This window comes from Saccopteryx bilineata, chromosome 9 (assembly GCF_036850765.1).
Source record: "Saccopteryx bilineata isolate mSacBil1 chromosome 9, mSacBil1_pri_phased_curated, whole genome shotgun sequence".
In the NCBI taxonomy this organism is placed as follows: Eukaryota; Metazoa; Chordata; class Mammalia; order Chiroptera; family Emballonuridae; genus Saccopteryx; species Saccopteryx bilineata.
This window is the reverse complement of record NC_089498.1, coordinates 75,590,905-75,617,171: the sequence shown is the minus strand read 5'-3', so window position 1 is coordinate 75,617,171 and position 26,267 is coordinate 75,590,905. Positions and strand designations below refer to the sequence as shown.

Sequence of the window (26,267 nt, the reverse complement as noted above, 5' to 3'; positions counted from 1 at the left end):
GAAAATATTATGGAGAGTTCAACTTCCAAAAAATGTCAAACAGAATCTGCTGCTTTAGGGGTTTTTTTTTTAAGACTTATTTATTCATTTTAGAGAGAGAAGTGAGCGAGAGAGAAAGAAAGAGAAGGGGAAGCAGGAAGCATCAACTACCATATATGCCTTGACCAGGGAAGCCCAGGGTTTTGAATTGGCGACCTCAGCATTCCAGGTCGACATTTTATCTACTGTGCCACCACAGGTCAGGCAGGTTTTTGTTTTTTTTTTAATTTTCATTATGAAAGAACAAATATAGCCTGACCAGGCGGTGGCGCAGTGGATAGAGTGTCGGACTGGGATGCGGAGGACCCAGGTTTGAGACCCCAAGGTCACCAGCGTGAACGCGGGCTCATCTAGCTTGAGCAAAAAGCTCGTCAGCTTGGACTGAAGGTCGCTGGCTCGAGCAAGAAGTTACTCAGTCTGCTGAAGGCCTACAGTCAAGGCACATATGAGAAAGCAATCAATGAACAACTAAGGTGTTGCAACGAAAACTAATGATTGATGCTTCTCATCTCTCTCTGTTCCTTTTTGTTTGTCCCTATCTATCCCTCTCTCTGACTCTCTCTCTGTCTCTGTAAAATAAAAAAATTAAAAAAATTAAAAAAAGAATAAATATACGTTGCCGCGGACCAGTGTGGCTCCTGATAAGGGTGCAGAATTAAGGAAACATACTTATTAAGAAAAAAGATGGGACCAGGAGGACTCTTCAAATGCTGATGGCAATATCTGAGCGCCCTGTAGCCCCAGTTTGCTTTATTATATAGCCATATGCAAATCAAGGAAGTCCTTGATACAAAGTTACACATTGGGGCTAAAACAGGAACTCTCCCAAGGCATAAACAGGAATCCCCCTACCATGCATAAGAACAAACAAAGAGTAAGAGTAAGGGCATGTAAATTGCTTCCAGCAAGTTAAGGAAGCAAGTGAAGTGGGTGCAAATACTCAGCATCATAGCCAAATATGGAGATGGGGGGGGGGGGGACTTAGCCTTTTTCTAAGCCTTGAATCCTCAAAGGCTTTTTACCGTTTACAGTCCACAACAATACATGGCAAACAAAATTCAAACAATGCAAAGGGTGTACTGCTTTGACTTCTTAGAAGTAATCATCATAAATTTCTTGTGGGCCTTTAAAAAAAATCACACACATACATTTTACAGATATATAAGGTCTGGAAATTTCTGTCTTTTTGGAATAAAACAAATACAAATTTTTCTTACTGTCAATAAACTTTATTAAATAATGTAATTGCCATTATTATTAATGATTTCTTGCCAGCATAGGGGCAATTTGTATATCCCATTTTTAAAAAATGTTTTATCTTTTGATGTGAAAAATTGAAACAGTGCTTGTTTGATATCTTCATTTTTGAATTTTTTGCCCTTCAAAAAATTTTGTAAGGACAAAAACAAGTGATAGTCGGAGGGTGCTAAGTCGAAACTTGTTGTGATAGAAACGGACAGAACTTTCCGGTAGACCTTATATTTGCTATGTCTTTGTCTGTTAGACCAGTGGTCCCCAACCTTTTTTGGGCCACGGACCGGTTTAATGTCAGAAAATATTTTCACGGACCGGCCTTTAGGGTGGGATGGATAAATGTATCACGTGACCGAGACAAGCGGCAAGAGTGAGTCTTAGATGGATGTAACAGAGGGAATCTGGTCATTTTTTAAAAATAAAACATTGCTCAGACTTAAATATAAATAAAACGGAAATAATGTAAGTTATTTATTCTTTCTCTGCTATCTGGTACCAAATGGCCCATGGACCGGTGCCGGTCCGTGGCCGGGGGTTGGGGACCACTGTGTTAGACCATAGCTAAATTTTGTGTGTGTGTATGTGGGGGGGCCATTAGCTTTATTTTGTTGTTGTTGTTGTTGTTGTTTTGGCCATTAGCTTTAATCCTAGCTTGTACTCGACAGACAAAAAATACACACAGGCCTGACCTGTGGTGCCACAGTGGATAAAGCATCAACCTGGAAATGCTGAGGTTGCCGGTTCAAAACCCTGGGCTTGCCTGGTCAAGGCACATATGGGAGTTGATGCTTCCTGCTCCTCTCTCCTCTCTCTCTCTCTCTCTCTCTCTCTCTCTCTCTCTCTTTTCCCTCTCTATAATGAATAAATAAAATCTTAAAAAAAAAAATACACACAGTTGGAAAACACTTCCCTTTCCATTCAGGGCTCCCAAAGCCACTGACTTATCCGAGTTTCCTAGAATCAAAGGTTACTAGCTCACCAGCCTTATTCACCTCTGTTCCCCATCTCCTCTCTGCACAAACTCTGCACTAACTGGTTTCTCCTTCAGCACTCTGCCATCTTGGCTGTTTCTCTTCTCCTCCACGTGGCCTTTCTCTGCTCTCCATACCATAGCTAAGTTTTTTTGAGAAATTAAATACAGAAGATATTTAAAGAGATAGCAAAGTAAATTCGAATTCAATTTTTAAAGTGGTAACTGGTAGTTTTCTGTAATGACCACATTTTGCCAGCATAGGGTGTTTCACCCACTTACCACTTATCCTAGTTTCCTGGTCAGCCCCCACATGCTGATCTTTTTTTACCCACCCAACCTTTTCCCCAGCAGAAGAAAAAGAAAAACAACTTTGAAAACAATATTATATTGAAATTTCAAACACATAAATTTAGAATGAATTCATGTGTGCCTATCACGCAACTTCAGAAATTATTAACTCACTTATCTATATCCTTACTCTACTTCCCATCACATAAAAGATTATTTTAAAGTATCTCTCCAATATTATGCCATTTTATCTTTAAATAGTTCAGGAAATAAATCTAAGTAATATGAACTCTTATTTTAAACACTACTGTTATCACACCCAAAAATAATTAGCAATAATTTCTTAATAAATGATGGAATTTTAGGCCCTGGCCAGTTGGCTCAGCGGTAGAGCGTCGGCCTGGCGTGCGGGGGACCCAGGTTCGATTCCTGACCAGGGCACATAGGAGAAGCGCCCATTTGCTTCTCCACCCCACCCCCTCCTTCCTCTCTGTCTCTCTTCCCCTCCCGCAGCCAAGGCTCCATTGGAGCAAGGATGGCCCGGGCGCTGGGGATGGCTCCTTGGCCTCTGCCCCAGGCGCTGGAGTGGCTCTGGTCGTGGCAGAGCATCACGCCCTGGTGGGCGTGCCGGGTGGATCCCGGTCGGGCGCATGCGGGAGTCTGTCTGACTGTCTCTCCCCGTTTCCAGCTTCAGAGAAATACAAAAAAAAATTTAAAAAAGTTGGAATTTTAAGTGAACAAATACAGAAACATTAGTTTCTGTCTTTACAACTATAATAAGGACGGGCACTACCATTTTTGTGCAGATTCTGATAGTTCTATATTGATGGTTCATACATACACACCAGGCCTATAAGAATTCTTTAAATAGTAGGCAACTACTGTCTTGTAAGTTTTTTTATTTTTAATTACAAAAAGGTCTTTCTGTGTCTCTGCATTACAATCTTCCTAAGGTAGAGCTGTAACCATTTTATTACCCTACTCTAAAACTTTACATTCTTTTTTTTTAAATAAAACTAAGCTCATTCTCTTTCATTCTGACAATTAAAGCTCTCTCTAAAATGATAACTGTGCTTCTCTAGTCTTGTTCTTTACTAGTTGTCATTCTCCAAATATCTATCTTCAGTTGCTACCTCCATGGGGTTTTTTTACTTTTATATTGAATTTATTGGAGTGACATTGTTTGATAAAATTATTTTCAGGTGTACACTGCATCTGTGTATTGTATTGTGTGCTCTGCACCCCAAGTCATGTCTCATAACCATTGCCACCTCCATGGTTTTGCTTATGGTGTCCCTCTGCCAAGAGTACCCTCCATTTCTTTCTTTTTTTTTTTTCAAATTTTATTCATTTTAGAGAGAAGAGAGAAAGGGAGAGAGAGAGATAGAGAGGGGGAGAGAGAGAAGAGAGAGACAGAGAGAGAAGATGGGGAGGAGCTGGAAGCATCAACTCCCATATGTTCCTTGACCAGGCAAGCCCAGGGTTTTGAACCGGTGACCTCAGCATTTTCCAGGTCGACGCTTTATCCACTGCGCCACCACAGGTCAGGTGCCTCCATTTCTTCTACCCATTAAAAACCCAGAGCTGTGTATAGAATATGCTACCTTTTGTGGGACAAGAGAAGAAAGTAGGAATTCATAGTTCTATTAGTCAGATTATGCATAAGCAAACTCCAGAAGGATGAATAAGAAATAATAGCCCTGACATGGTTGGCTCAGTGGTAGAGCGTCGGCCTGGCGTGCAAGAGTCCTGGGTTCGATTCCCAGCCAGGGCACACGGGAGAAGCGCCCATCTGCTTCTCCACCCTTCCCCCTCTCCTTCGTCTCTGTCTCTCTCTTCCCCTCCCGCAGCCAAGGCTCCATTGGAGCAAAGTTTGCCGGGGCACTGAGTATGGCTCTGTGACCTCTACTTCAGGCGCTAGAATGGCTCTGATTGCAGCAGAGCGACGCCCCAGATGGGCAGAGCATCACCCCCTGGTGGGCATGCCGGGTGGATCCCGGCCGGGTGGATCCCGGTCGGGTGCATGCGGGAGTCTGTCTGATTGCTTGCCTGTTTCCAACTTAGGAAAAAATACCAAAAAAAAAAAAAGAAAGAATAGTGATGGTGGGGTAGGAGTTTCGCATGTAGGGACAAAAGCAGGAATATTTTTCATTGTGTACCTTTTATTATTGAAGTTTTATGTTCTAAAGTTTTAACCATGTGACTCTGTTAACTATTCACAAATTTAAATTTTAAAAATGCTGCAAATGAGACTCTGGCTTGTTGGCTCAGTGGTAGAGCATTAGCCCAGTGGGTAGATGTCCCGGGTTCAATTCCCCGTCAGGGCACACAGGAGAAGTGACCATTTGCTTCTCCATCCCTCCTCCTACTTTCTCTCTCTCTGTCTCTCACCACCTGCAGCCATAGTTTGATTGATTCCAGCAAGTTGACCTTATGCACTAAAGATGGCTCCAAGGCCTCTGCCTCAGGTGCTAAAAAATGGCTCTGTTGCTGAACAATGGAGCAATGGCCCCAGATAGGCAGAGCAAGTGAATCCCAGTTGGGGAACATGCAGGAGTCTATATCTCTGCCTCCCCTCCTCTCACTAAAAAAAAGAAAGAAAATGAGGCAAAATAAAATTATCTTTCAAGACCGAAATAACACCTCCTACATAAAGACAACTAATCTTGGCCATATGTGATTTTTTTTCTTTTAAAATCCTATGATACTTTGTGCATTTTTTCATATTTTTGTGACAGCTACTTATTTGTATATTTATTTTCTCTCTAGCTCCTCCATACAGTCTTATAGTTTGCTTCAGTGCTTAATGGTATCTTAAACATTTGCTTTATTATAGCAATCTACACATAGTACATAGTTAGATATTTACTAAGATGAATGAAAATGTATTAATCAAAAAAATCTATTAGTAAATCTGTGCTTTATGAATGCAAAATTGCATCTTTTTTTGCATTAGGATTGAAGACAATGATGGTGAATTCTTGTTAATAGAGGCTGCTGACTTTCTCCCTAAGTGGCTAGATGCTGATAATAGTGCTAATAGAGTAAGTATATACATATTTGGAAAATCATGCAACATTTTTCATATGTACCTAGAGTTTGTCAGTTTCTAATATGAAAATTAAAATGTATAATTTTGCAGGTATTTTTCTACCGTGGGGAGTTGTGCATTATTCCTGTACCGAGGCAACGTGGAGCAGTATCCTGGTTACCCACTACACCCCCAACAATCCCGCAAGCATTAAGTATAATCTCAACACACCCAGAAAAAATTTTGGCTTCAGAATCTATAAGAGCTGCTGTGAATAGGCGCATCAAAGGGTAAAAAACACAACAAAACACTTTTATTGTGAATCAAGGAGCCTTGTATTTTAGTTTAGTTTAAGTCTTTCATTAGATGTAGAATTTCTTTCACAAAAATGCTAATTTTTGTTGTCCTCATCCTTCATGGGATTGACTAGGAAATTATTTAATTTAAAATCAAGAAACATATATTTTAATTCCCATTTAAAATTGCTGTAATCCAATCCCAATATTTTTGCATTATTTACCTTAGCTATTGTTGCTAAGAATTATTTGTATCCATAGATAAATAGTGTGAGAACTTGGAAATAGGAACCTGCGGGAGCACAGTGTGCTCAGGTTTGAAATGCGGCCTTGGGGCTGCAGAGCCTGTGAGTCTGTGGCCTCTGTGGAGCACTTCAGCTTCCATGCAGAAGAGAAGGCCCAAGTCTACTAACGTATTCATTCAGCCATTCAAATTTGAGTTCAGTTAAATGTTTAGCTCTGCTTGGGTCTTAAGAATATTAAAAATCTCCTTTAGCTCTGTGTGAGTGTATTGTGTACCATTTTTTTTTTTTAGAAGAATAAACTTTGTATCCTTGTCCAAAGTATAGTAGACGTTTTGTTTTTATTAAACCACCTTAATCTTTTTGTAAAAATTTCCATTTCCTCCCACTTTTTCTCTTCCTTCTTTTCTTTCCTGTAATTTTTAGTATATACAGCATTTTTGTTTTTACCTCTTGTGTCACTTCTTTTTAGGTGAGAGGAGGGGAGATAGTGAGGCAGACTCCCACATGCAACCCCCACCTTAGGCCAGTGCTTAAGAACTGAGCTATCTTTAGCACCTGGGCCCTGCTCAAACCATTGAGCCACAGGCTGTGAGAGGGGAAGAGGTAGAGAAGGGGGAAAGAAACAGGCGGTCACTTCTTCTGTGTGCCCTGACTGGGAATTAAACCTGGGATGCCCATATGCCTGGAGGATGCTGTATTCACTGAGCCACTGGCCAGGGTCTCTTGTGTCACTCTTTACATCTCACTATTGATGAACCGAGACAAGATGTTAAGAAAGAAGTCAATAGGGCCCAGACCAGGTGGTTCAGTGGATAGAGTGTTGCCCCAGCGTGCAGAGGTCGTGGGTTCAATCCCTGGTCAGGGCAATGAGGAGTTGATCCTCCTCTCTCTTTCTCTCTCTCTTTCTCTCTCTCCCTCTCCCTCTCTCTCTCCCTTCCTCTACCTCGACCCCTCTTCCTTCTTTCTCTCAAATCAATGAAAAATGTAAAAATGAGTAAAAATATATAAGAAAGGGGGGAGTAAATGGTATAAGAACTCTAGATACTTACATATCATAAAGTAAAAGTAATTATGTTCTTTGTCACAGATACCCAGGAAAAATTAAAGCCTCCCTGCATCGAGCTCACTGCTTCCTTCCAGCGGGCATTGCAGCAGTGCTGAAGCAGCAGCCCAGGCTGGTGGCAGCGGGCGTCCAGGCATTTTACCTGCGGGACCCTATTGACTTGCGAGCCTGTCGTGTTTTTAAGACTTTCTTGCCTGAAACACGAGTAATGACGTCGGTAGGACATCACTCTTTGTCATTTAGTTTGTCTCACTGGAGAGTTGAGTGTTATTTTAATTGTTCACTAGAAAAAAATGTAAATATTCTGTTTTCTCATTGTAAGTTAATATACAGTTTTCTTCTCATTCAGTGAGGAAGATTTGAAGATACCTGACTCCGTATTTTATACTCCATGTTTCCTAGTGGTTTCTGACCATATTTCCCCTATTTGAATAATATTTTTTTCTTTTCTTTTTTTTTATTATTAATTTTAATGGGGTAACATTGATAAATCAGGGTACATATGTTCGGAGAAAACATCTCTAGGTTATTCTGACATTCAATTATGCTGCATTCCCATTACCCAAAGTCCAATTGCCGTCTGTCATCTTCTTTCTTTTTTTTATAATTTTATTTTTTTAATGTGGCGACATCAATAAATCAGGAAACATATATTCAAAGATAACAAGTCCAGGTTATCTTGTCGTTCAATGATGTTGCATACCCATCACCCAAAGTCAGATTATCCTCTGTCACCTTCTATCTAGTTTTCTTTGTGCCCCTCCCCCTCCCCCTTTCCCTCTCCCTCTCCCCCCACCCCCCACCCTCCATAACTACCATACTCTTATCAATGTCTCTTACTCTCACTTTTATGTCCCACCTACGTATGCAATAATGCAATTCCTGTTTTTTTCTGATTTACTTATTTCACTTCGTATAATGTTATCAAGATCCCAACATTTTGCTGTAAATGATCCGATGTCATCATTTCTTATGGCTGAGTAGTATTCCATAGTGTATATGTGCCACATCTTCTTTATCCAGTCATCTATTGACGGGCTTTTTGGTTGTTTCCAAGTCCTGGCCATTGTGAACAATGCTGCAATGAAGATGGGGCTGCATGTGTCTTTACATATCAATGTTTCTGAGTTTTGGGGGTATATACCCAGTACAGGGATTGCTGGGTCATAAGGTAGTTCTGTTTTCAGTTTTTTGAGGAACCACCATACTTTCTTCCATAATGGTTGTACTACTTTACATTCCCACCAATAGTGTATGAGGGTTCCTTTTTCTCCACAGCCTCTCCAACATTTGCTATTACCTGTTTTGTTAATAATGCTCATCTAACAGGTGTGAGGTGGTATCTCATTGCAGTTTTGATTTGCATTTCTCTAATAACTAAAGAAGATGAGCATCTTTTCATATATCTGTTGGCCATTTGTATTTCTTCCTGGGAGAAGTGTCTGTTCATGTCCTCTTCCCATTTTTTTATTGGATTGTTTGTTTGTTGTTGAGTTTTATGAGTTCTTTGTCTATTTTGGATATTAGGCCCTTATCTGAGCTGTTGTTTGAAAATATCATTTCCCATTTAGTTGGCTGTCTGTTTATTTTGTTATCAGTTTCACTTACTAAGCAAAAACTTCTTAGTCTGATGTAGTCCCATTCATTAATTTTTGCCTTCACTTCTCTTGCCTTTGGAGTCAAATTCATAAAATGCTCTTTAAAACCCAGGTCCATGAATTTAGTACCTATGTCTTCTTCTATGTACTTTATTGTTTCAGGTCTTATGTTTAGATCTTTGATCCATTTTGAGTTAATTTTAGTACAGGGGGACAAACTGTAGTCAAGTTTCATTCTTTTGCATGTGGCTTTCCAGTTTTCCCAGCACCATTTATTGAAGGGGCTTTCTTTTCTTCATTGTGTGTTGTTGACCCCTTTATCAAAAAATTTTTGACTATATATATGTGGTTTTATTTCTGGGTTTTCTATTCTATTCCATTGGTCTGAGTGTCTATTTTTCTGCCAATACCATGCTGTTTTTGATTGTGGCCCTATAATATAGTTTGAAGTCAGGTATTGTAATGCCCCCAGCTTCATTCTTTTTCATTAGGATTGCTTTGGGTATTCGGGGGTTTTTATAGTTTCATATAAATCTGATAATTTTTTGTTCCATTTCTTTAAAAAATGTCATTGGAATTTTGATGGGAATTGCATTAAATTTGTATATTGCTTTGGGTAATATGGCCATCTTGATTATATTTATTCTTCCTAGCCAAGAACAAGGAATATTCTTCCATCTCATTATATCTTTTTCGATTTCCCTTAACAATGGTTTATAGTTTTCATTATATAAGTCCTTTACATTCTTTGTTATGTTTATTCCTAGGTATTTTATTTTTTTTGTTGCAATCGTGAAGGGGATTATTCTTTTGAGTTCATTCTCAAATGTTTCATTGTTGGCATATAGAAAGGTTATTGACTTCTGTATGTTAATTTTGTATCCTGCGACCTTACTGTATTGGTTTATTGTTTCTAGTAGTCTTTTTGTGGATTCTTTGGGGTTTTCGATGTATAGGATCATATCATCTGCAAAAAGTGATACCTTTACTTCTTCTTTTCCGATATGGATGCCTTTTATTTCTTTGTCTTGTCTGATTGCTCTGGCTAGAACCTCTAGTACCACATTAAATAAGACTGGAGAGAGTGGACAACCCTGTCTTGTTCCTGATTTAAGGGGGAAAGCCTTCAGTTTTGTGCCATTTAATATGATGTTAGCTGATGGTTTCTCATATATGGCCTTTATCATGTTGAGATATTTTCCTTCTATACCCATTTTGTTGAGAGTCTTAAACATGAAATTGTGTTGTATTTTCTCGAAAGCCTTTTCTGCGTCTATTGATAAGATCATGTGGTTTTTGTTCTTTGTTTTGTTGATATGGGGTATTATGTTAACCGTTTTACGTATGTTGAACCATGCTTGAGATTCTGGGATGAATCCCACTTGATCATGATGTATTATTTTTTTAATATGTTGTTGTATTCGATTTACTAGTATTTTGTTTAGTATTTTAGCATCTGTATTCATTAGAGATATTGGTCTGTAGTTTTCTTTTTTTGTGCCATCCTTGCCTGGTTTTGGTATGAGGGTTACGTTGGCCTCATAAAGTGTGTTTGGAAGTATTGCTTCTTCTTCAATTTTTTGGAAGACTTTCAGTAGAATAGGAACCAAGTCTTCTTTGAATGTTTGATAAAATTTGCTGGTATAGCCGTCTGGGCCTGGACTTTTATTTTTGGGGAGGTTTTTAATGGTTTTTTCTATTTTTTCTCTACTAATAGGTCTGTTTAGGCTTTCTGCTTCTTCTTGACTCAGTCTAGGAAGGTTGTATTGTTCTAGGAATTTATCCATTTTTTCTAGGTTGTTGAATTTAGTGACATAAAGCTTTTCATAGTATTCTACAATAATTCTTTGTATATCTACGGTGTCCGTGGTGATTTCTCCTCTTTCATTTGGATTCTGTTTATATGAGTTCTTTCTCTTTTTTCCTTGGTAAGTCTTGCCAAGGGTTTGTCAATTTTGTTGATCTTTTCAAAGAACCAGCTCCTTGTTCTATTAATTTTTCTATACATTTTCTGTTCTCTATTTCATTTATTTCTGCTCTGATTTTTATTATCTCCATTCTTCGGCTGATTTTGGGTTGTCTTTGTTCTTCTTCTTCTAGTTCCTTAAGGTGTGAAGTGAAGTGGTTCACTTGGACTCTCTCTTGTTTGTTCATATATGCCTGAAGTGACATGAACTTCCCTCTTATCACTACTTTTGCTGCATCCCATAGATTCTGATATGTTGTATTGTCATTTTCATTTGTCTGTATATATCTTTTGATCTCTGCACTTATTTCTTCTTTGACCCATTCATTTTTTAAAAGTATGTTGTTTAGTTTCCACATTTTTGTAGGATTTTTTTCCTCTTTTTTGCAGTTGAATTCTAGTTTCAAGGCTTTATGATCAGAAAATATGCTTGGTACAACTTTGATTTTTCTGAATTTGCTGATGTTGTTTTTGTGGCCCAACATATATTCAGTTCTTGAGAATGTTCCATGTACATTAGAGAAAAATGTATACTCTGTCGCTTTGGGATGAAGTGTCCTGTAGATGTCTATCATATCCAGGTGCTCTAGTGTTTTGTTTAAGGCCACTATATCTTTGTTGATTCTCTGTTTGGATGACCGATCTAGAGCTGTCAGTGGTGTATTGAGGTCTCCGAGTATGATTGTATTTTTGTCAGTTTTTGTTTTAAGGTCAATAAGTAGCTGTCTTATATATTTTGGTGCTCCTTGGTTTGGTGCATATATATTAAGAATTGTTATGTCTTCTTGATTCAGTGTCCCCTTAGCCATTATGAAATGGCCACTTTTGTCTCTGAGTACTTTTGCTGTCTTGTAGTCAGCATTATCAGATATGAGTATTGCTACACTTGCTTTTTCTTGGATGTTATTTGCTTGGAGTATTGTTTTCCAGCCTTTCACTTTGAATTTGTTCTTATCCTTGTTACTTAGATGTGTTTCTTGTAGGCAGCATACAGTTGGATTTTCTTTTTTAATCCATTCTGCTACTCTGTGCCTTTTTATTGGTGAGTTTAATCCATTTACATTTAGTGTAATTATTGACACTTGTGAGTTCCCTATTGCCATTTTATAGATTGCTTTCTGTTAGTTTTGTGTCGTTTGATCCTTCTCTTTTGTTTTTCTATCTTTTGTTTTTATTTGGTTGTATTCCATACATCTTTCCTCTGTTGCTATCTTTTTTAAATCATGTGCTTCTGTGGTGGTTTTTTCAATGGTGGTTACCTTTAAGTAATGAAAGGGGTTCCTACCCTGTTCATTGTAGTGCACTATTTTGTGAGTACTTTTGCACTCCATCGTCCTTTGCTATACTGTTAATATCCATCCTCTCCCCCCTTTCTTTTTGTTGTTGTCACAGTTTAAATTTAGTTTTATTGTGTTCTTCTTGGAGCTTTTACTTGTGGCTGTGTTTTTTTTTGTTCTTTGTATCTGATTGGAGAACCCCCTTTAGTAATTCCTGGAGTGGGGGTTTTCTGATGATAAATTTTCTCATCTTTTCTGTATCTGTGAATGTTTTTATTTCTCCTTCATATTTGAAGGATAGCTTTGATGGGTATAGTATTCGTGGCTGAAAGTTCCTCTCTTTCAGGACTTTAAATATTGGGGTCCACTCTCTTCTAGCTTGTAGAGTTTCTGTTGAGAAATCGGATGATAATCTAATGAGCTTTCCTTTATATGTTGTATTCTTTTCCCTGGCTGCCTTGAGAATTTTTTCTTTGCCTTTGATTTGTGCCAATTTCATTATGATGTGCCTTGGAGTAGGTTTGTTGGGGTTAAGAAAACTCGGAGTTCCGTTTGCTTCTTGAATTTGAGGCTTTAGTTCTTTCCACAAGCTTGGGAAGTTCTCATCTATTATTTGTTTGAGTATGTTCTCCATTCCATTTTCTTTCTCTTTTCCCTCTGATATACCTATTATTCTTATGTTATTCTTTTTGATAGAGTCAGATAATTCCTGTAGGGCTATCTCATTTTTTTTAATTTTTGAGTCTCTTTCTTCTCTCTGTTGTGCCTCAAGTTGCTTGTCTTCTATTTCACTAATCCTACCTTCTATCTGGCCTGTTCTATTAGCTAAGCTTGTTACCTCGTTTTTCAGCTCATGAATTGAGTTTTTCATCTCTGTTTGATTTGTTTTTATAGTTTCAATTTCCTTGGAAATATATTCTTTGTGTTCATTGAGTTGTTTTCTGAGCTCCCTAAATTGCCTTTCTGTGTTTTCTTGTATATCTCTGAGTATTTTTAGGATTTCTATTTTAAATTCTCTGTCGTTTAACTCTAAGGTTTCCCAATATATTAAATTTTTTCTCCATAGATTTTTCCTCATCTATCTGTGTTACCTCTCTTTCTTTTGTATCCAAGATATTCGATTTTCTCTTCCTTAATGGCATCTGAGGGTGGTCTTGTTGATAGTATTAATGAGATTTAATAAAGAATAAAAGTTAAAAAAATTAAAAATTGTTTTTTTTAAAAAAAAAAATTAATAATTAAATAAAGAAAAATAGAATAGCCCTGGCCGGTTGGCTCAGTGGTAGAGCATCGGCCTGGTGTGCAGAAGTCCTGGGTTCTATTTCCTGGCCAGGGCACACAGGAGAAGCGCCCATCTGCTTCTCCACTCCTCTCCCTCTCCTTCCTCTCTGTCTCTCTCTTCCCCTCCCACAGCCAAGGCTCCATTGGAGCAAAGATGGCCCGGGCACTGGGGATGGCTCCTTGGCCACTGTCCCAGGCACTGGCATGGCTCTGGTCGCAACAGAGCGACACTCCAGAGGGGCAGAGCATCGCTCCCTGGTGGGCATGCCGGGTGGATCCCGGTCGGGCACATGCGGGAGTCTGTCTGACTATCTCTCCCCGTTTCCAGCTTCAGAAAAATACAAAAAAAAAGAAAGAAAGACAAAAAAAGAAAAATGAAATAAAAATTTTAAAAAAGGAAATTATTCCCCCTCCTCCTTTTTTCCTCTCCTCTCCTCTCCTCTCCCCTCTTTCTTGAGAAAATCTTGTGTTGAACTGTGAATTATATTGTACTAAATAGAACAAACAATGCCTGTAATGGAGGGCCTGAATTGGGGAGAAGTAATAACAGAGGCAAAAAAAGAAGAAGAAAAAAAAGGGGGTATGGACCCACAAAAAGCAAATAAGGAAAAAATTTGGGTCAAGAATAAAATGATTTGCTTTTAGGTGTTGGTTGACTAAGAGTTATGATGAGAGGAATAAGAGGGAAACAGGAAAATGGGGGGACAAATTAAAAAATTACTATTGTACTTAGTGGAGCAAGAACTAGATAAAATGTAGAGCCAGGGATGGGAGTACTGCTAGTGAGTTAAAAAGGTGAAGTAAAAACCCCCCAAAATGCCACAAACATAAGTTTGAGTCCCAGATAAGGTAATTTGTTCGTTACTGAGGTTTGAATGAGAGGGGATGTAAAGGAGAAAGGAAGAAACTATTATAGAGGGAGAAAAGAAAGAGAGGAAAAAAAAAGAGGGAACCACTAAAAGAAGAAAAAAGAAAAAGGAGAGAGAGAGAGAGAGAGTTAAGGGTTTTGGAGTGCAACCCTCATAGAGAGAAAGGAAGAGGAAAGAAAAGATAATGGGAGATGTAACACTTATGGGTAGTGTAGTTCAAGGAGAGGAGAGAGTAAGACCGGTAGAGTTAAACGACCAAATTGGAGGAGGGGGAAAAAAAATCAAGAATGAAGATAAGAGAAAGAAACGAACAAATATAATAAAATGGGATAGGTTATAAAGTCTGTGGATTATTCTTGATTTTTGAGAGGTTATCTTCTTGCTTTTTCTTTTCTCTCCCTCTTCCTGGTCAGTGACTCTGTACCCCAGGTTCTGCCCCTTTGGCACGCTCAGGTAGAGGTTTGCAGTTGATAAGTCTCTATGGCGATGTCATGTATTTTGCTTCAGTCTCATTGGCAGTCGAAGCTCATTAGCATTTATAGGCTCCAACAGTGAGAGAGTTCGTGTTCCTGGAGCCTCTCTCTTAGTCTTTCCTTCCTCAATTATTAGCCTGATAATCCAGCTATGGGGTTGCTGCTGCCTCTGCCTGGATAGTAAGAGGCTCAAAGAGCTGGCAACTCCCCACTCTATTCCCACTCAGCACAGGGCTCTGGGTAAGGCTCAGTCAGTAAGAGCTGCTAGCATAATCAGGCGGGGCTTCTGCCCACTCAAAGACCTCTGGCTCTGCCACTCTGTCCAGTAACACGGGCGGGTGCCCACTTCCGGGGTACTTGGAGGAAACTCTCGCTCACTATCTGTGCGCAGGTCAGGATATCAGGCCGGCAGTCTCATACTCTGAGTGAAACCCCCGCCCACACAGAAAAGTTCCAGCATTGGAATTGGCTCTCGCTCCCTCCCCGAGCACGGCTTTTTCAGGGCGATGGGGTGGCCTGGAGATTCCGCTTTTGGCCCACACAGAGGCCTCTGACTCTGCCCCTCTGTGGGATAACACGGGTGCCCACTCCTGAGGCGCTCGGAGGAATCTCTTGCCCACTATCTGCGCACGCCAACCAGGAGATCGGGGAAAATGGCTGCCCCGCTTGTCTTTCTTTGTCTGGGTTTGGTGCAAGTGCTAGCTTGTATTTCCTGGGTTGCCACAGGCACAGTTTTTCCTCGGCTTGGATCTCCGTGCCACAGCCTGGTTCGGCTGTTTGTGCTGCGGCCTGGATCTATTCACCCCCTTTGCCCGCCTTAGTTTCTATACTCTCAGTTCCCAGTGAAAGCAGCCCTATTTAGGTTAGTGAGGAAGGCGGAGCATTTCTTACTCCCTATTTCCTTTGGGGTTTGATTATATATTTAGCCAATTTTTTGCTCGACCATACCTTTGGGTGTATTGCAGAACATCTGGAGGCTCCAAGGACAGGTTTTTCTGTTTCTGGTTGAAGATCTTGTTGAGTTTTGGGGGAGATTTATCGGTATCGCTTTCTACCGTGCCATTACTCTGATGTCATCTCTCTATTTTTTTCTTAATATAAAACATTTGATTTCTTTGAGAGAATTAGGAATTGCTTTTTTCTTCCACTCATCAAAAGTGCCATATTATGTAATTAATGTTAAGAATTCCAGTAGTGATAACTAAAGAGTAGACAGTGAAGATAAATTTTATACTATGTGAATTATATCTCAATAAAGCTGTTACTAAGAATTATTGACAATGAATAGGTTGGGTCTTTGCATTTCATATGAATATGAAGTTTGCAAACAGAGTTATTGTTACTAACTATGATATGATATTCAAATTGTTAATTTCAAGAAAAGACTCTTATCTTTTGTGCCCCAATGTTCAGGTCACCTTTACTAAGTGTCTGTATGCACAGTTGATGCAACAAAGGTTTATGCCAGACCGGCGGAGTGGATACAGATTGCCTCCTCCCTCTCATCCCCAGTACCGAGCCCATGAACTGGGCATGAAGTTGGTAAGTTGAACAGAAAATTTTATTTTCTTCATACACACACACATACACACACACACACACACACACCCCTCATATATTATATATGTACATATATAAGGTCTACTGGAAAGTTCTGTCCGTTTTTGGAATAAAACAAAATACAAATTTTTCTTACCGTCAATAAACTTTATTAAATAATATAATTGCCATTATTATTAATGATTTCTTGCTAGCGTGAGGGCAATTTGTATATCCCATTTTTGAAAATGTTTTATCTTTTTTTTTAAAGATTTTATTTATTCATTTTAGAAAAGGAGCCTGACCTGTGGTGGCGCAGTGGATAAAGCGTCAACCTGGAAATGCTGAGATTGCTGGTTCGAAACCCTGGGCTTGCCTGGTCAAGGCACATATGGGAGTTGATGCTTCCAGCTACTCCCCCGCCTTCTCTCTCTCTCTCTCTCTCTCTCTCTCTCTCCCCCTCCCTCTCCTCTCTAAAATAAATAAATTAAAAAATTTTTAAAAAAATTAAAAAAAAAAAGAAAAGGGGGGAGAGAGAGGAAGGGGAGGAGCAGGAAGCATCAACTCCCATATGTGCCTTGACTGGGCAAGCCCAGGTTTCGAACCAGTGACCTCAGCATTCCAGGTCGACACTTTATCCACTGCACCACCACAAGTCAGGCTGTTTTATCTTTTGATGCAAAAAATTGAACCAGTGCTTGTTTGATATCTTCATTTTTTAATTTTTTGCCCTTCAAAAAATTTTGTAAGGACAAAAACAAGTGATAGTCAGAGGGTGCTTAGTCCGGGAAATATGGTGGATGCGACAGACATGCTTCTGTAGCATTTCTTCCTTGTTGAAATTCGTAAAAATTACAGTGGCGTAAATGAACTTTATCAGTAGCCATGGGTACACTATCACTTCACACATAAGACTAACGTGAATCAACTTTGTTTTAGCTAATTTGCTACGTTAGTATGTATACATTAAGTGATAAAAATAGAGAGGCACACATGCGCCAAATAAACATGCTTACGTGTCGAAACTTGTGATAGAAATGGACAGAACTTTCTGGTAGAACTTATATATACATATATATAATAATATATATGCTCTTAAAATAATGCTGCAGCATATAAAGTCTAGAAATATACCATATTTCTGTGAAAATATAGTAAAATGTGATATTCAAATAAGAAGGAGAGATGGATTATTCAGTAAATGATAGTAGAACATCTGTGAAGCCATCTGAATATTAAAGTTGATTCCCTCACACCTATCCAAAAAAAAATTATAGTTGGGCCAAATATTTAAAAGAAAAAATTGAAACCATCAAATTTGAAAGAAAACGCAGGAGAAATTTTTGATAATCTGAGTAGTAAAGGTCTTTCTTTCTAAGCATGCCTTGAAACCAGAAACTAGAAAAGATAAGTTTTTAAAATAAATTCGATTATGTAAAAATTAAAAATTTCTGTGTGGGAATAAAAACCCCATAAATAAAAATTTAAAAAGTAAACATGGAGAAAGCATTGTATTTTCAACTTAAATGGCAAAGCTGATTTCTCTAACATATAGAGTTCCTCCAAGTTATTATGAATAATATACTAATCAATAGAAAATGTTCAGAAACATACAAAGATAGTTCAGAGGAAAGGAAATGCAACTGATTTTTAATCTTAAACATATGAAGTATGTTGACCCTTGCTCATATAGTAAAAGTACAATTTAAAGCTACAAAATAGTATTTTCACCATTTGGTTGGCAAGTATCAGAAAGATTGATAATATATATTAGATTGGTGAAAATATATAGAGAGAGAAGGAGATAGTACTATCAAACATTGTTGATGTGAATATAAATTAAGTGTTTCAGCATCTGCACTTCTGGAGATTTGTCCTGCACATATTTTACATGTACACAAAGATAGACGAGGATACTTATGACAGCATTGTTTGTAGTAGTAAATGAGTGAAAACTACCTAAATGTCTATTAGGGAAATACATAAATCATGGTCCGTCTATGAAGTGAGATGGGTGAATTTATGCATGCTCACGTGATGTGATCTCCAAGGCATGTGAGTAAATGAAAAAGCAAGGTTGAAGGCAGTAAGTATGTGTCAAAAGGGCGCTGTGGGGGGATGTGTGTGCCCAGACACGAACTGTCAGCTTGAGTGCACAGATCACTTCTGAAGTGATGCATAGGGAACTGATGACAGTGGTTTCCTCCAGCATGATCAGGAAAGCTCCCTGTTTGAATTATTTTGCCATCTGCATTTTTTATATTTTTTAATGGTAGGACTCTTAAAATGAAGTGATTTTTCTCATTGTACTATGTCTGAGACCATACTCAATTCATTTCCACTTTCTGTTAGACAAGAAGCCTGTAAGCCATTTTGAAGCAAACAAGAAATGTTTAAAATCTAGTTTAATAATCAGCAAGGAAAAGTCTCTATGAAGAGAACAAGAATCCTTATTTTGTATATTTGCTTTCCCTTTACCATTTTTAGTAATCTGCAGAGATGAAAAACTTGGAAGTAAAGTCAGATTTTTTATAAAATGTAAAAAGTGTTGTAAATATCCACATGTCCACGTGTCCAGTCACCTAATTCTTGAGTGTGGCTAAATGGAAAGAAGGTAACCTAATAATAAAAAAACTCTCTATTCCATCTAGGCTCACGGATTTGAAATTCTGTGTTCTAGAAGTAGCCCACATTCTTCTGACTCCAAGAAATCCCCTGTGACTACCTCACCACTCTGGGCTGGCTTTCTTGACAGTCTGAAAAAGAATGATTACTTTAAGGTAGGACTTGCAATACATTTTTAAAAAGAGATTTTACTTATTGATTTTACAGAGAGAGGTGGGGTGGAGAACAAGAAGTAGTTGCTTCACTCTAGCTGTTTATTGGTTGCTTTTGCCTTGACGGGGCAAGCCCAGGGTTTCAAACTGGCAGCCTCAGCGCTCCAGGCCAACACTATCCACTGCACCACCACAGGCCATTTAAAAATGTAAAAATATAAATACATTTTAAAAATTGTACAATGCAGGGAAAAATCAATCCAGCGATTTTAAGTTCTATAGTACATATTTAATGTGGAGCATAATTATAGGAGCTAGGATTTAAAGGAACCATTCTAGTTTAGTGGTAATGAAGGGGGAATGTCTATGAACTGTTTCTAGTATTAGAAAAATTAAAGTGATAAAAATTAATATTTGTATCAGATGACTGATTGTCACAAATACGTAAAGCAAACATGAAGACACCAAATAGCAAAATTAGCAAAGACGGATTTAAAAATTATAAAAAGACAACTAGTAATTTCTCTTGAAATAATCTCACAGTAATAATGATATGTATATGAACACAATAATAAATACCTTTTCATGTATGTAAAAAAGGATGTGAATGGTATTCAGTGTGGTTGAGAATTTAGTGAAATTAATACTCCTATACATTTCTGATAACATTGTAAATTGATAGAACCTTAACTGCAAATAATTTAGTAGTGTGTCCCAATAGCTAAAGGAAGATTCAGTCTTGGAACCTTCACTTTGAACAGTCTATTTTAAGGAAACATCCAAGAAATGAAAAAGTCCATAAGAATGTGGTGATTATGTGCCTGACCGGTGGTGGCACAGTGGCTAGAGCGTCGACCTGGAATGCTGAGGTTCCTGGTTCAAAACTCCGAGGTCACCAGCTTGAGCGTGGGCTTGTTGGCTCAAGTGGGCTCGCTGGATTGAGCAAGGAGTCGCTGGCTCAGCTTGAGTGTCCCTTCCCCTACTTCTCTCCCCCTCCGCCATCAAGGCATGAATGAGAAGCAAGCAATGAACACCAAAGTGAAGCAAAGTGAGAGTTGATGCTTCTCACTCTCTGTTCCCCCTCCCTTCCTGTTTCTCTCTCTCAAAATCAAACTAAAAAAAGAATATTATGATTATAAAGACTGTGTAACAATATGGCATAGTACTTATATTACAGTATATTTTTTAATGAGCGTAAAATATTAAGTATGAATGCTACTATAAACATGCATGTGGAAAACAAATGATAGTTAAGGTGAGATTTGGGGGGTTCTATTTGTACTTTGTTTTATAGATTAATTACTGGTTAATCAATTACTTAATAACTGATTAAATAATAGAAAATGGTAGAAATATTCTGAATTGAAAAGAGGCCCTTACTGGAAAATTAAGGATTTTGAATTGGAAAAGGATTAGGAATTAGGAACCACTGCATGTAACGTAGTACCCATATTTGAAGAAACCAGAGCCCAAACAGGTACTTGAATGACAAAATAGGGTCTAGGAGTCAGGACTCATGATTCCTGAACAAAATATCATGCACTGCCTCCCAGAAAGTTCTGGTAAGCAGGTGATTTTATTTAATTTTTTAAAGCAGGTCATTTAAATGACACCATGTAAATAATGTTCTGATAGGCCATTATTATTTTTTTAGGGACTGATAGAAGGTTCTGCACAGTACCAAGAAAGACTAGAAATTGCAAAGAACTATTTCCAACTCTCAGTAAACTGTCCAGAAAGGTGAGTTTATCACTACTTAATCATGGCAGCAGAGGAGTAACTTGCCAGAATTAAGGAGTTACTTAAGGATTGTGGCAGAAGGTGTTTACATATCTGAACAGTTAATGGCAAGAGTCATGATCACTGAAGGGGCTGGGTCAGTGGAGAGGAGGTGTTGTGCAGATGGTCTCTGGCACTGGTTGCTGTCATCATCATCATCATCACATAATGGCTAACTAACATTATTGAGTACTCAATTTCCCCTTGCAACCCTATGAAATAAATACAATTGTTATTATTCCGTTTATAGCTGAGGAGAAGCTGAGGCAAAGAGAGATTAAGTAGCCAAAGGTCGCAGAGCTAATACGTGACAGACCAAGGATTCAAACTCAGGCAATCTGGTATTGAGCTATGTGCTTAATTCATACAGGAGATCTGAGCTGTGTTTAGCTATTTGGGTCCATCTAACACAGGATGAAGCAGGCATACAGCTTCCAAATCAAAACTTATTCTAACCTGCTATATGTTTCCTGGAGTAAGGAAGACATGAATACATCGTTGAAAGGAAATGGCACTCCTTTAAAATTTAATGAAGTTGAGTTTCAGTTCTGGTAATAGTGGAGTAACATCAGACTGATTCCCTTTCAATTCCAATTATAAACCCTGGAAAGAATATAAAAAACAATTATTTGAAGATACTGGAGAACAACAAAAGCAGACCAAAATTGGAGGGAATAGTAACCTTGAAAGAAGAAAATGACAATTGTTGAGGCCCACATTTATCTGACTTATCCCTATAAGGCACTTCGTAATCAGTGTGGCACAAGGAAACTGCTCAAGCAGAAAGTCTTTTTGGGCTGAGGAATCAAAGGTTAAAATCTGAATAGTGGAAAAAATATGTTTGCAGAATTGAATTTGAGATACTTAAAGCTATTAAATAACAGGAAAGAAATAGCTGTATGTATGCTATGGTTTGATAGGTCTCAGGTTGCCTGTTTTTGCTTTGTTGTGGGCTTTTTTTAGGTCACTGATTTTGTTTGGAATACCAGGCATTTTGTCAACATTTCAAACACCAAGTATCACATATATTTGTGTAATACAGTGTTCTTTATTTTTTTATTTTACTTATTTATTCATTTGAGAGAGGGGAAGGAAAGGGGTGGGATAGAGGAGCAGGAAGCATCAACTCCCATATGTGCCTTGACCAGGCAAGCCCAGGGTTTTGAACTGGCGACCTCAGTGCTCCAGGTCAACGCTCTATCCACTGTGCCACCACAGCTCAGGCCTAATACAGTGTTCTTTGAAGACTGCATAAAGCAAAGTTGATGTTGAGAGAATTCTAATCTCAGTTGTCTGTGAGAAGCTAATGATTTGACAGTAGTCTTCTGTAAGTGTCTTAGGACACCTTTGTCCCATTCCAATCAGTTTATGGCAGTAATTGGTGGAAAAGAGGTTGCCTTCTTAGAGTATCATTTAAGGAAACGTGGGAGATAGAATCAGGGGAGTAAAGGAGGTAGCTCTCAAAGGTAGAGGGCTCTCCCCAGACTTGCCCCCTCTAGGAGGCCATTATTCTGTTGAGTGCTGTTACCTTGTAGTCTCATATTCAAGAGAAGTTAAGAAACTAGATTTATGCAGGAGAGTTAAGGTTCCTCGCACAAAATAAGATAGATTGGTGGTTGGATAGTTCTTTATAAATGATGAATCTGGGTGTTATAAAAGTAATATTTATTCATTATCACAAATATAGAAAAATGTAAGGAAAATTTATACCACAGAGTCAACCACTGTTATAATTTTGATATCCTGCCTTCTAGAATTTTCCCCCATATTCCATTAATTTTGTTAAAAATTTTATATTGTATAGAAATTTAGTGGCCTGTACATAGTTTTTACTCATTATGAACTTATATTTTCCCATAATATTAAAAAGTCTTTATAGGCACAATTTTAAATAGCTATACAACATCTCAGCAAATGAATATATCATTAATTTACTCAACATTTTTATTATTGGCAAAAAAATTTAAAATAGCCTAAATGTCTAAAATTTTAGTTATGTTGCAGGAGAGACCTTCATTCCCTAAACTAGGATAATTGCTAAACAGTTTAAAGCCAAACTCACATCTTCCTCCAGACCTATTCTTTTTTTTTTTTTTTTTTTTTTTACAGAGTCAGAGAGAGTCAGAGAAAGGGATAGATAGGGACAGACAGACAGGAACAGAGAGAGATGAGAGGCATCAATCATCAGTTTTTCATTGTGACACCTTAGTTGTTCATTGATTGCTTTCTCATATGTGCTTTGACCATAGGGCTACAGCAGACCGAGTAACCCCTTGCTCAAGCCAGCGACCTTGGGTCCAAGCTGGTGAAGGCTGGCGACCTCAGGGTCTCGAACCTGGGTCTTCCTCATACCAGTCTGACACTCTATCCACTGTGCCACCGCCTGGTCAGGCCAGACCTATTCTTGAATTTCCAATTTTTTAAACATATGAATTAATATCACTAATTACCACTGTCTTTTAATAGTGTCACATCCTCCTTATCACCCAGACCTTCTGGCTGTCCTTGGAAGATATTCCTCAGATCCTGTTAATTATCTCGTGTCTCCCTTTCCTCTTTCTTACTGCCCAGCTACTATAATTATACATCTTGTATAACTAATATATCTTGAACTATGGCGATACCTACTTGGTTCTCAACTTCTAGTGACTCTTCCAGTTCAGCTAGAGCCAGGAGAGTCTGTTTGAAATAAATCTTTAATTATGTTACTGCCCTCTCCTAAAAATTCCTTGAGATAGTGATAGTGAAAAATTACAATCTAAGTGACTGTCAATAGTAGATACACTGTGTAAGTCACAATGTATTTATTTATTTTTAGAGAGAGACAGACAGACAGACAGAAAGGGAGAATGATGAGAAGTATCAACTTGTAGTTACATCACTTTAGTTGTTCCTTGATTGCTTCTCATACATGCCTTGACCAGGGGGCTCAAGCCGAACCACTGACCCTTTGCTCAAACCAGTGACTTTGGGCTTCAAGCCAGCAACCATAGGATCATGTTGATGACCCCATGCTCAAGCCGGATGAGCCCGCACTCAAACTGGCAACCTCGGGGTTTTGAACCTGGGTCCTCAGCATCCCAGGTTGATGCTCTATCCATTACACCACCACCAGTCAGGCAAATTGCAATGTATTTATATGATGGGCTAATCTTTATTAATTATCTAAAGATTTGCTAAATATACATAAATCTAATCCAGGATTGTACAATCTCGGTACTGTTTACATTTTGGACCAGATAATTCTTTGTTGTGAGAAACTCTCCTGTGCATTGTAGGGTATTTAGCAGCATCCCTGGCCTCTACCCAGTAAATGCCAGTAGGATTTCCTCCACCCGCAGATCTGACAACCAAAAGTGTCACCACACATTGCCAAGTGTCCCCTAAGAGACAAAACTGTCCCTAGTTGAGAACCACATATATATTCATTTATTCAACAAATAAATTTGAGGATCTCCTATGTGCCAGGCCCTATTCCAAACACTGGGGATCCAGGTGAACCCAAAGTTTCCCTGCCCTTACAGAGCTCACATATTAGTGTGGGAAAAACAATAAACCACTGTGTGGTACGACCTGGTGGTAAGTGCTGTGAAGAAACTGCTGTGTTTGGGGCAGGGGAGAGGCTGCTGCTTAGGTAGGTTGCTTAAGGAGGCCTTTCCAATGAGAAGAGACCTACATGAAGTGAGGGAAGAAGACATATAGGTATTTGTGGAAATAACATTCCAAGTAAAGAAAACAAATAGCAAATACAACATAGAAACATACACACATACACAAAATGATACTTGTTAGGGCAGTTATATCTGAGCAGCAGGAGAATGGATTAGAACTGGTAGTGCTGCTCATCATGGAAACATTAGCTTTATGGTTTTTTTCCCAAGATTTTATTTATTGATTTTAGAGAGAGGAGAGAGAGAGAAGGGAGTGGGGTGCGGAAGGAACATCAACTCGTAGTACTGTTGTAGTAGTTTCTTCTCGTATGTACCTTGAATGGGGTTTGAACCAGCAACCTGAGCATTCCAGGTTGATGCTTTATCCACTGTGCCATCACAGATCAGGCTTATCTATAATGTTTTTTTTGGTTTTTTTTAAATATTTATTTATTTATTTATTTATTTATTTATTTTTACAGGGACAGAGAGGCAGAGAGAGGGATAGATAGGGACAGACAGGAACAGAGAGAGATGAGAAGCATCAATCATCAGTTTTTCATTACAACACCTTAGTTGTTCATTGATTGCTTTCTCATATGTGCCTTGACCGCGGGCCTTCAACAAACTGAGTAACCCCTTGCTCGAGCCAGCGACCTTGGGTCCAAGCTGGTGAGCTTTTTTTGTTGTTGTTCAAGCCAGATAAGCCCGCGCCCAAGTTGGCAACCTCGGGGTCTCGAACCTGGGTCCTTCCGCATCCCAGACCGACGTTCTATCCACTGTGCCACCGCCTAGTCAGGCTATAATGTTTTTTTAAAGTACATATACATGTTACTAGTTTAATTTTTTTTATGTTACCCTCTTTCCTCGTGTATAAGATGCATATTTTTTCAAAAAATTTTGGGTCTAAAAACTGGGTGCGTCTTATACAGTGGTTGTAGTTTTTTACTTGCATTTCCTGCTTTTCTGCACTTGTTTTTGCACTCTTTGAAGACTGATTTGTCATCAGACACAGATGAGGACAAGCTAATGGATGGAAGTTTTGACAATGATGAGGAGTTGTATGAATTTTATGATGAATAAAACTTGAGTTCAATAACTTTATGTAATCCATTTTTTTTTCAAATATCAGGCCCCAAAATTAAGGTGCATCTTATACATGGGAGCATCTTATACATGGGGAAATATGGTAAATGTATAAATGCATATTATAATTCTGTGTCATAGAAATCTGGACATTTGTTGATTTATCTTTTGGAGTAGTTTTTATTGTTTAAATCTCTTAAAACTAAAATTAAGAGTAGCCAAGTTTGCTTAATCTCTTTATCTTTTTCACCTAGCCCTGTAACTTTCCTTCCGTCTGACAGCTGTCAGCCTGCTCTCTGTATCTGAGTCTGTCTCTATTTTCCTTGTTAGTTTATTTTGTTCATTAGATTCCACATATGAGTGAAATCATATGGTACTTGTCTTTCTTTAACTGGTTTATTTCACTTAGCATAATGCTTTCCAGGTCCATCCATGCTGTTGCAAAGGGCAAGATTTCCTTCTTTTTTTATGGCCAATTAGTATTCCACTGTGTATGAACCACAGCTTTTTCATCCACTCATCTACTGATGGGCACTTGGGTTATATCCAGATTTTGGCTGTTGTAAATAATGCTGCAACAAGATAGAGGTGCATATATTCTTTTTAATTAGTGTTTTGGGTTTCTTTGGTTATATTCCCAGAAGTGGAATCACTGGGTGATAAGGCAGTTCCATTTTTAATTTTTTGAGGTAACTCCAGACTGCTTTCCACAGTAGCTGTACCACTACATTCCCACCAACAGTGCACACGTGTTCCCTGCCCTCCACATCTTCTCCAACACTT

At 38.5% G+C, this 26,267-nt stretch overlaps 1 protein-coding gene across 5 annotated transcripts in view; it reads left to right on the top strand.

The window, feature by feature from the left end:
- Positions 1 to 26,267, top strand: part of ECD (ecdysoneless cell cycle regulator) — a 42,600-nt gene that overhangs the window by 6,489 nt on the left and 9,844 nt on the right. For all 5 annotated transcript variants that reach the window (XM_066243214.1, XM_066243212.1, XM_066243213.1 and 2 more), the window contains exons 4-9: positions 5,511 to 5,598; positions 5,697 to 5,875; positions 7,214 to 7,406; positions 16,067 to 16,195; positions 18,844 to 18,972; positions 20,624 to 20,709. In XM_066243214.1, coding sequence (XP_066099311.1) covers positions 5,511 to 5,598; positions 5,697 to 5,875; positions 7,214 to 7,406; positions 16,067 to 16,195; positions 18,844 to 18,972; positions 20,624 to 20,709 — 804 coding nt within the window. The remainder of the gene's footprint in view (positions 1 to 5,510; positions 5,599 to 5,696; positions 5,876 to 7,213; positions 7,407 to 16,066; positions 16,196 to 18,843; positions 18,973 to 20,623; positions 20,710 to 26,267) is intronic.